The sequence below is a fragment of the Oncorhynchus nerka genome, linkage group LG12 (genome assembly GCF_034236695.1).
Source record: "Oncorhynchus nerka isolate Pitt River linkage group LG12, Oner_Uvic_2.0, whole genome shotgun sequence".
Lineage (NCBI taxonomy): Eukaryota > Metazoa > Chordata > Actinopteri > Salmoniformes > Salmonidae > Oncorhynchus > Oncorhynchus nerka.
In genome coordinates, this window is record NC_088407.1 from 92970512 (window position 1) to 92982620 (window position 12109).

General features: G+C 43.8%; 1 protein-coding gene across 1 annotated transcript in view; it reads right to left on the reverse strand.

The window, feature by feature from the left end:
- The window catches only part of dnaaf9 (dynein axonemal assembly factor 9), a 140907-nt gene that overhangs the window by 117710 nt on the left and 11088 nt on the right, over positions 1–12109 (reverse strand). The window contains exons 6-8 of the mRNA XM_065025980.1: positions 5792–5898; positions 5220–5297; positions 5004–5105 (exon numbers count right to left, since the gene is read on the reverse strand). Coding sequence (XP_064882052.1) covers positions 5004–5105; positions 5220–5297; positions 5792–5898 — 287 coding nt within the window. The remainder of the gene's footprint in view (positions 1–5003; positions 5106–5219; positions 5298–5791; positions 5899–12109) is intronic.

Genomic DNA, 12109 nt, shown 5'->3' on the forward strand with positions numbered 1-12109 from the left:
CTGCTGACCATATGACCAATAACATCTGCTGACCATATGACCAATAACATCTGCTGACCATGTGTATATGACCAATAACATCTGCTAACCATGTGACCAATAACATCTGCTGACCATGTGTATGTGACCAATAACATCTGCTGACCATGTGTATGTGACCAATAACATCTGCTAACCATGTGACCAATAACATCTGCTAACCATGTGACCAATAACATATGCTGACCATATGACCAATAACATCTGCTGACCATGTGTATGTGACCAATACCATCTGCTGACCATGTGTGTGACCAATAACATCTGCTGACCATATGACCAATAACATCTGCTGACCATATGACCAATAACATCTGCTAACCATGTGTGTGACCAATAACATCTGCTAACCATGTGTGTGACCAATAACATCTGCTAACCATGTGACCAATAACATCTGCTAACCATGTGACCAATAACATCTGCTGACCATATGACCAATAACATCTGCTGACCATGTGTATGTGACCAATAACATCTGCTAACCATGTGACCAATAACACCTGCTGACCATGTGTATGTGACCAATAACATCTGCTGACCATATGACCAATACCATCTGCTGACCATGTGTGTGACCAATAACATCTGCTGACCATATGCCCAATAACATCTGCTGACCATGTGTATGTGACCAATAACATCTGCTGACCATGTGTGTGACCAATAACATCTGCTGACCATGTGTACGTGACCAATAACATCTGCTGACCATATGACCAATAACATCTGCTGACCATGTGTATGTGACCAATAACATCTGCTGACCATATGACCAATAACATCTGCTGACCATGTGTATGTGACCAATAACATCTGCTAACCATGTGACCAATAACATCTGCTGACCATATGACCAATAACATCTGCTGACCATATGACCAATAACATCTGCTGACCATGTGTATGTGACCAATACCATCTGCTGACCATGTGTGTGACCAATAACATCTGCTGACCATGTGACCAATAACATCTGCTGACCATGTGACCAATAACATCTGCTGACCGTGTGACCACTAACATCTGCTGACCATATGACCAATAACATCTGCTAACCATGTGACCAATAACATCTGCTGACCATATGACCAATAACATCTGCTGACCATGTGTATGTGACCAATAACATCTGCTGACCATGTGTGTGACCAATAACATCTGCTGACCATGTGTACGTGACCAATAACATCTGCTGACCATATGACCAATAACATCTGCTGACCATGTGTATGTGACCAATAACATCTGCTGACCATATGACCAATAACATCTGCTGACCATGTGTATGTGACCAATAACATCTGCTAACCATGTGGCCAATAACATCTGCTAACCATGTGACCAATAACATCTGCTGACCATATGACCAATAACATCTGCTGACCATATGACCAATAACATCTGCTGACCATGTGTATGTGACCAATAACATCTGCCGACCATGTGTGTGTTACCAATAACATCTGCTGACCATATGACCAATAACATCTGCTGACCATGTGACCAATAACATCTGCTAACCATGTGACCAATAACATCTGCTGACCATATGACCAATAACATCTGCTGACCATATGACCAATACCATCTGCTGACCATGTGTGTGTGACCAATAACATCTGCTGACCATGTGACCAATAACATCTGCTGACCATATGACCAATAACATCTGCTGACCATATGACCAATACCATCTGCTGACCATGTGTGTGTGACCAATAACATCTGCTGACCATATGACCAATAACATCTGCTGACCATGTGTATGTGACCAATAACATCTGCTGACCATGTGTGACCAATAACATCTGCTGACCATGTGTACGTGACCAATAACATCTGCTTACCATGTGTACGTGACCAATAACATCTGCTAACCATGTGACCAATAACATCTGCTAACCATGTGACCAATAACATCTGCTGACCATATGACCAATAACATCTGCTGACCATGTGTATGTGACCAATACCATCTGCTGACCATGTGACCAATAACATCTGCTAACCATGTGACCAATAACATCTGCTAACCATGTGACCAATAACATCTGCTGACCATATGACCAATAACATCTGCTGACCATATGACCAATAACATCTGCTAACCATGTGTGTGACCAATAACATCTGCTAACCATGTGTGTGACCAATAACATCTGCTAACCATGTGACCAATAACATCTGCTGACCATATGACCAATAACATCTGCTGACCATGTGTATGTGACCAATACCATCTGCTGACCATGTGTGTGACCAATAACATCTGCTGACCATGTGACCAATAACATCTGCTAACCATGTGACCAATAACACCTGCTGACCATGTGTATGTGACCAATAACATCTGCTGACCATATGACCAATACCATCTGCTGACCATGTGTGTGTGACCAATAACATCTGCTGACCATATGACCAATAACATCTGCTGACCATATGACCAATAACATCTGCTGACCATGTGTATATGACCAATAACATCTGCTAACCATGTGACCAATAACATCTGCTGACCATGTGTATGTGACCAATAACATCTGCTGACCATGTGTATGTGACCAATAACATCTGCTAACCATGTGACCAATAACATCTGCTAACCATGTGACCAATAACATATGCTGACCATATGACCAATAACATCTGCTGACCATGTGTATGTGACCAATACCATCTGCTGACCATGTGTGTGACCAATAACATCTGCTGACCATATGACCAATAACATCTGCTGACCATATGACCAATAACATCTGCTAACCATGTGTGTGACCAATAACATCTGCTAACCATGTGTGTGACCAATAACATCTGCTAACCATGTGACCAATAACATCTGCTAACCATGTGACCAATAACATCTGCTAACCATGTGACCAATAACATCTGCTGACCATATGACCAATAACATCTGCTGACCATGTGTATGTGACCAATAACATCTGCTAACCATGTGACCAATAACACCTGCTGACCATGTGTATGTGACCAATAACATCTGCTGACCATATGACCAATACCATCTGCTGACCATGTGTGTGACCAATAACATCTGCTGACCATATGCCCAATAACATCTGCTGACCATGTGTATGTGACCAATAACATCTGCTGACCATGTGTGTGACCAATAACATCTGCTGACCATGTGTACGTGACCAATAACATCTGCTGACCATATGACCAATAACATCTGCTGACCATGTGTATGTGACCAATAACATATGCTGACCATATGACCAATAACATCTGCTGACCATGTGTATGTGACCAATAACATCTGCTAACCATGTGGCCAATAACATCTGCTAACCATGTGACCAATAACATCTGCTGACCATATGACCAATAACATCTGCTGACCATATGACCAATAACATCTGCTGACCATGTGTATGTGACCAATACCATCTGCTGACCATGTGTGTGACCAATAACATCTGCTGACCATGTGACCAATAACATCTGCTGACCATGTGACCAATAACATCTGCTGACCGTGTGACCACTAACATCTGCTGACCATATGACCAATAACATCTGCTAACCATGTGACCAATAACATCTGCTGACCATATGACCAATAACATCTGCTGACCATGTGTATGTGACCAATAACATCTGCTGACCATGTGTGTGACCAATAACATCTGCTGACCATGTGTACGTGACCAATAACATCTGCTGACCATATGACCAATAACATCTGCTGACCATGTGTATGTGACCAATAACATCTGCTGACCATATGACCAATAACATCTGCTGACCATGTGTATGTGACCAATAACATCTGCTAACCATGTGGCCAATAACATCTGCTAACCATGTGACCAATAACATCTGCTGACCATATGACCAATAACATCTGCTGACCATATGACCAATAACATCTGCTGACCATGTGTATGTGACCAATACCATCTGCTTACCATGTGTGTGACCAATAACATCTGCTGACCATGTGACCAATAACATCTGCTGACCATGTGACCAATAACATCTGCTGACCGTGTGACCACTAACATCTGCTGACCATATGACCAATAACATCTGCTAACCATGTGACCAATAACATCTGCTGACCATATGACCAATAACATCTGCTGACCATATGACCAATACCATCTGCTGACCATGTGTGTGACCAATAACATCTGCTGACCATGTGACCAATAACATCTGCTAACCATGTGACCAATAACACCTGCTGACCATGTGTATGTGACCAATAACATCTGCTGACCATATGACCAATACCATCTGCTGACCATGTGTGTGTGACCAATAACATCTGCTGACCATGTGACCAATAACATCTGCTGACCATATGACCAATAACATCTGCTGACCATATGACCAATAACATCTGCTGACCATGTGTATGTGACCAATACCATCTGCTGACCATATGACCAATAACATCTGCTGACCATGTGTATGTGACCAATAACATCTGCTGACCATATGACCAATAACATCTGCTGACCATATGACCAATAACATCTGCTGACCGTATGACCAATAACATCTGCTAACCATGTGTGTGACCAATAACATCTGCTAACCATGTGTGTGTGACCAATAACATCTGCTGACCATGTGCATGTGACCAATAACATCTGCTAACCATGTGACCAATAACATCTGCTAACCATGTGTGTGACCAATAACATCTGCTAACCATGTGTGTGTGACCAATAACATCTGCTAAACATGTGCATGTGACCAATAACATCTGCTAACCATGTGACCAATAACATCTGCTAACCATGTGTGTGACCAATAACATCTGCTAACCATGTGACCAATAACATCTGCTGACCATGTGACCAATAACATCTGCTGACCATGTGACCAATAACATCTGCTGACCATGTGACCAATAACATCTGCTGACCATGTGACCAATAACATTTGATTTGACTGCTTTAGCGGTTCTAGTGTTAAGTTACCTCCCCTGCCTGAGCCTCAGACAGTTCCAGGATAGACAGATGGCTCTCGATGTCAAAGCTGGAGAAGAAACTGCTCCACTGCTTCTCAAACAACACCAGGTCCTGGAAGAGACACCATACCAGAGTCAGTGTGGCCCGTCACAACACGCTGGTCCAACGGTCCTGTTCCAACGTCTACTCACAGGCGTGTGGTGCGTTCAAGCTCAGAATGGTTACCTCAGTCAGCAGGTTGTCTAGGGACACAGGGTCCAATCTGGTGTAGGTCTGCCACAGCTTCTCACTAATGTCCATCAACTGGAACACACAGCAACAGTACACACATCCAGTCAATCATTTCCGAGAAGTAACCCAACCTCCTTTGCTACGGCCAAATGCAACGCCACGCCCACAGTTTCTTCTCTGCAATGAGTCTGGATCCGAGTACCTCTCCGACGATTATTATAATGCAAACACATTGTAACCGTTCGGATTGGTCCCAGGCAGATAGGTTGGGCCAGAGCCAGAACACAAGTAGGTAAAGCAGTGTTTAGAAAATGTGTCATTGGCTTTGATACTCTGATTGGTTAGAGATGATCCAATCACTGATGATTTTGTGTTGTACAACGCCCCTCGTGACCAGAAATGTCTAAGACTGAAGTATGTAGCAAATTTAGTTTGAGTCGTCAGGCAACTATTCTGTACCACTCAAATTAAATGGAGATGTAACTATCTTACTAACTATTCTGCCATGGACCTAAGGTTAGACAATTTCCCCCTACAATTTGTATTAGTAATATGAAGTGAGGTACCTTGTATTTCATGGTGAAGAAGCTTCCTCCACCGATCCCCTCCAGAGCGAAGGCCTGAATGATGGGCCACTTCTCTATCATAAACATGTCAAACGTCTGGATGTGGCCTGAAACAGCACAGTTTCTCATTTACATATAAACATACAACACATTCCAAATCGTCACACTATAAAACCAGTTGCTGGTTACAGTTCAATTATGTTACAATTGTTCAATTAGTTGTTTGCTTCATTACATAAGTTAGAACAATAGAAGTCACGTCGGAGGCTGTTAAGCAATTACTGGTTACCAAGGAAGTAGTTAGAGGAGTAATTACTGGTTACCAAGGAAGTAGTTAGAGGAGTAATTACTGGTTACCAAGGAAGTAGTTATAGAGGAGTAATTACTGGTTACCAAGGTAGTAATTACTGGTTACCAAGGAAGTAGTTATAGGAGTAATTACTGGTTACCAAGGAAGTAGTTAGAGGAGTAATTACTGGTTACCAAGGAAGTAGTTATAGAGGAGTAATTACTGGTTACCAAGGTAGTAATTACTGGTTACCAAGGAAGTAGTTATAGGAGTAATTACTGGTTACCAAGGAAGTAGTTATAGAGGAGGAATTACTGGTTACCAAGGAATACCTTTTTCCCATGAATTAAGTGTGTTTGTTATCCTGTGTTATCATTTACTTAGCTAGTAAATAAATAATTAAACCAATTTGAGTATCAAATCAAATGCATAGACCTTACAGAGAAATGCTTACTTACAAGCCCTTAACACTATATTTTAAACTGCATTGTTGGTTAAGCATAAAACAGATAAGTAAAAAATAACAAATAATTAAAGAGCAGTAGCAAAATAACAGTAGTGAGGCTTTATACAGGGGGTACCAGTACAGAGTCAATGTGGAGGCTATATACAGGGGGTACCGGTACAGAGTCAATGTGGAGGCTATATACAGGTGGTACCAGTACAGGGTCAATGTGGAGGCTATATACAGGGGGTACCGGTACAGAGTCAATGTGGAGGCTATATACAGGGGGTACCAGTACAGAGTCAATGTGGAGGCTATATACAGGGGGTACCGGTACAGAGTCAATGTGGAGGCTATATACAGGTGGTACCAGTACAGAGTCAATGTGGAGGCTATATACAGGGGGTACCAGTACAGAGTCAATGTGGAGGCTATATACAGGTGGTACCAGTACAGAGTCAATGTGGAGGCTATATACAGGTGGTACCAGTACAGAGTCAGTGTGGAGGCTATATACAGGGGGTACCAGTACAGAGTCAATGTGGAGGCTATATACAGGTGGTACCAGTACAGAGTCAATGTGGAGGCTATATACAGGGGGTACCAGTACAGAGTCAATGTGGAGGCTTTATACAGGGGGTACCAGTACAGAGTCAATGTGGAGGCTATATACAGGGGGTACCAGTACAGAGTCAATGTGGAGGCTATATACAGGGGGTACCAGTACAGAGTCAATGTGGAGGCTATATACAGGGGGTACCAGTACAGAGTCAATGTGGAGGCTATATACAGGGGGTACCAGTACAGAGTCAATGTGGAGGCTTTATACAGGGGGTACCAGTACAGAGTCAATGTGGAGGCTATATACAGGGGGTACCAGTACAGAGTCAATGTGGAGGCTATATACAGGGGGTACCAGTACAGAGTCAATGTGGAGGCTATATACAGGGGGTACCAGTACAGAGTCAATGTGCGGGGGCACCGGTTAGTCAAGATAATTGAGGTAATATATACATGTATGTACAGTTAAAGTGACTATGCATAGATAATAAACAGAGAGTAGCATCAGTGTAAAAGAGGGGGTGGGGGGGACAATGCAAATAGTCTGGGTAGCCATTTGATTAGCTGTTCAGAAGCCTTATGGCTTGGGGGTAAAAGCTGTTAAGAAGCCTTTTGGACCTAGAATTGGCGTTCCGGTACCGCCTGCCGTGCGGTGGCAGAGAGAACAAGTCGATGACTAAGGTGGCTGGAGTCTGACAATTTTCAGGGCGTTCCTCTGACACCGCCTGGTGTAGAGGTCCTGGACGGAAGGAAGTTTGGCCCCAGTGATGTACTGGGCCGTAAGCACTACCCTCTGTACTGTCTTGCGGTCGGAGGCTGAGCAGTTGCCATACCAGGCAGTGATGCAACCCGTCAGGATGCTGTCGATGGTGCAGCTGTATAACCTTTTGAGGATCTGAGGACCCATGACAAATCATTTCAATCTCCTAAGGGGTTATAGGCTTTGTCATACCCTTTTCACAACTGTCTTGGTGTGCTTGGACCATGATAATTTGTTGGTGATGTGGACACCAAGGAACTTGAAGCTCTCAACCTGCTCCATTACAGCCCCGTCGATGAGAATATGGGTGTGCTCTGTCCACCTTTTCCTGTAGTCCACAATAATTTGTCTTGATCACGTTGAGAGAGAGGTTGTTATCCTGGCACCACACGGCCAGGTTTCTGACCTCCACCCTACAGGCTGTCTCATCGTTGTCGGTGATCAGGCCTACCACTGTTGCGTTCTTGGTAAACTTAATGACGATGTTGGAGTCGTGCCTGGCCATGCAGTCATGGGTGAACAGGAAGTACAGGAGGAGACTGAGCACGCACCCCTGAGGGGCCCCTGTGTTGAGGATCAGAGTGGCAGATGTGTTGTTACCTACACTTACCACCTTGGGGTGGCCCATCAGGATGTCCAGGATCCAGTTGCAGAGGGACGTGTTTAGTCCCATGGTCCTTAGTTTAGTGATGAGCTTTGAGGGCACTATGGTGTTGAATGCTGAGCTCTAGTCAATGAACAGCATTCTCACATAGGTGTTCCTTTTGTCCAGGTGGGAAAGGGCAGTGTGGAGTGCAATAGAGATAGCATCATCTGTGGATCTGTTGGGGCGGTATGCAAATTGGAGTGGGTATAGGGTTTCTGGGATAATGGTTTTGATGTGAGCCATGACCAGCCTTTCAAAGCACTTCATGGCTACAGACGTGAGTGCCACGGGGCGGTAATCATTTAGGCAGGTTACCTTAGTGTTCTTGTACACAGGGACTATGGTGGTCTGCTTGAAACATGTTGGTATTACAGACTCAATCAGGGACAGGTTGAAAATGTCAGTAAAGACACTGACAGTTTGTCAGCGCATGCCCGGAGCACACATCCTGGTAATCCATCTGGCCCCGCGGTCTTGTGAATGTTGACCTGTTTAAAAGTCTTACTCGCATTGAATATGAAGAGCGTCATCACACAGTCATCCGGAACAGCTGATGATCTCATGCTTCAGCGTTGCTTGCCTCAAAGCGAGATTAGAAGTAATTTAGCTCGTCTGGTTGGCTCGTGTCACTGGGCAGCTCGCAGCTGTGCTACCCTTTGTCGTCTGTAATAGTTTGCAAGCCTTTGCCACATCCGACGAGCGTCGGAGCCGGTGTAGTACGACTCAATCTTAAGTCTTGTATTTACGATTTGCCTGTTTGATGGTTCGCCGGACGGCATAGCAGGATTCCTTATAAGGGTACGGGTTAGAGTCCCGATCCTTGAAAGCGGCAGCTCTACCCTTTAGCTCAGTGCGAATGTTGCCTGTAATCCATGGCTTCTGGTTGGGGTATGTACGTACAGTCGCTGTGGGAACGATGTCCTCGATGCACTTATTGATGAAGCCGATGACTGAGGTGGTGTACTCCTCAATGCCATCGGAAAAATCCAGGAACATATTCCAGTCTGTGCTGCAAAACAGTCCTGTAGCTTAGCATATGCGTCATCTGACCACTTCTTTTTTGAATGAGTCACTGGTTCTTCCTGCTTTAGTTTTTGCTTGTAAGCAGGAATAGAATTATGGTCAGATTTGCCAAATGGAGGGCGGGGGAGAGCTTTGTATACGTCTCTGTGTGTGGAGTAAAGGTGCTCTAGAGTTTTTTTTCCCGCCTTTTTGCACATTTAACATGCTGGTAGATATTAGGTATAACGGATTTAATTTTCCCTGCATTAAAGTCCCCGGCCACTAGGAGCGCCGCCTCTGGATAAGCGTTTTCCTGTTTCCTTATGGCATACAGCTCATTGAGTGAAGTCTTAGTGCCACCATCGGTTTGTGGTGGTAAAAGATAACTACGAAAAATACAGATGAATACTCTCTAGGTAGATAATGTGGCCTACTGCTTATCATGAGATACTCTACCTTAGTCGAGCAAAACCTTGAGACTTCCTTAATATTAGCTGTTGTTTACAGCTGGGGCACCCCTTGTCTTACCAGAGGCAGCTCTTCTATATTACCGATGCAGCGTAAACCCCGTGCGACGTAGAAGTCCGTCACTGGCCGCGGGCAGCATTTGGTACTTTAACACACATTCATCACTCCTCCCTGCTCCGTTATTCAGATAAGGTAACAATGTGGGTCGACACACAAGTTAACCTCTCTGTCTTAGTGCATACATTTCACACTTATGTCAGTGTTCATAGTTAATATAAGCAATATGTATTATACTTATTGATGTTATGGATGAGCACGTTTGTTTGTTCTGTTCCTCTCTCAATCTCTGTAGCTTCCGGGTATGCTGGATAAGGACCCGGGCTAAGGGAATTGGGCGGACTTTGTCGTGCCTGTCCCGAATAGCCCATTAATGTAAATGGCCATATTGAAAGACACTATGTCAGTAGTGATATAACATTTCCAAAATTACATTGGGATATTGTTTCATAAAAAACGTGTTGCAATGTATATACTTTAGTACGTTTAGTACGTTTAGTGAATGGAAAATGTAGGTTTGAATAGGTAATTGCATAATTAATTAGTGTTAATTGTTCTAATGGGAGGGGCTTCCCCAACAAAAGGAGCCTCTCAGTTCATGGAGAGGCATTTTGGATTGAGCTGTGAATGGGGCAGCATTGTGTTTAGCTGGCCCATAAGGTATATGTTAGATGGCAGCATTGTGTTTAGCTGGCCCATAAGGTATATGTTTGATGGCAGCATTGTGTTTAGCTGTCCCATAAGGTATATGTTTGATGGCAGCATTGTGTTTAGCTGTCCCATAAGGTATATGTTTGATGGCAGCATTGTGTTTAGCTGGCCCATAAGGTGTATGTTAGATGGCAGCATTGTGTTTAGCTGGCCCATAAGGTATATGTTAGATGGCAGTACTGTGAATGGGGCAGCATTGTGTTTAGCTGGCCCATAAGGTATATGTTAGATGGCAGTACTGTGGATGGGGCAGCATTGTGTTTAGCTGTCCCATAAGGTATATGTTAGATGGCAGTACTGTGAATGGGGCAGCATTGTGTTTAGCTGGCCCATAAGGTATATGTTAGATGGCAGCATTGTGTTTAGCTGGCCCATAAGGTATATTTTTGATGGCAGTACTGTTGTTTTTGTTCAGGAATCACTATGTAAATAAACACCCTGAAGCACAGAAGAACTTTTGCGGCTCCGCCATCTTTTTATTTTGATAGAGGTTAGGTTTTCCAGTTTAGCCTTCTGGCCTACTCTACGTGATAGAGGTTAGGTTTTCCAGTATAGCCTTCTGGCCTACTCTACGTGATAGAGGTTAGGTTTTCCAGTATAGCCTTCTGGCCTACTCTACGTGATAGAGGTTAGGTTTTCCAGTATAGCCTTCTGGCCTACTCTACGTGATAGAGGTTAGGTTTTCCAGTTTAGCCTTCTGGCCTACTCTACGTGATAGAGGTTAGGTTTTCCAGTATAGCCTTCTGGCCTACTCTACGTGACACCCCGCCAGCTGTATGTTATCCATGTCGTCCTTCTGCCACGACTCGGTGAAACATTATAGTCTTTAATGTCCCATTGGTTGGATATTCATGAACGTAGCTTGTCTATTTTGCTATCCAATGATTGTACGTTGGCTAATAGGACTGATGGTAGAGGCAGATTACCCAGTCGTCGTCGGATCCTTACAAGGCACCCCGACCTATGTCCTCGATATCTCCGCCTCTTTCTCATGCGAATGACGGGGATTTGAGCCTTGTCGGGTGTCTGAAGTAAATCCTTCGGCTCCGACTCGTGAAAGAAAAAATCTTCTTCCAGTTCTTCTTCCAGACGGTGGCGGAAACATTAGGTACAAAATAAGTTACAAATAACACTAAAAAACACACACAGTAGCACAATTGGTTAGGAGCCCATAAAACAGCAGCCATCTCCTCCGGCGCCATTCTGCAACTTAGGTCTTTACTGAATCCGTACTGAATCATAAGTAATGCTGGGTTTTTTGCAGATGCAGGAGGGTACGACTGTTCAGAATGATGATTTGATACGAAGTTATGAATAATACGTTGACCGTTTTATGGATGTAATAGGTAAAGACCTTCAGAATTTAATTCGGGAGATGG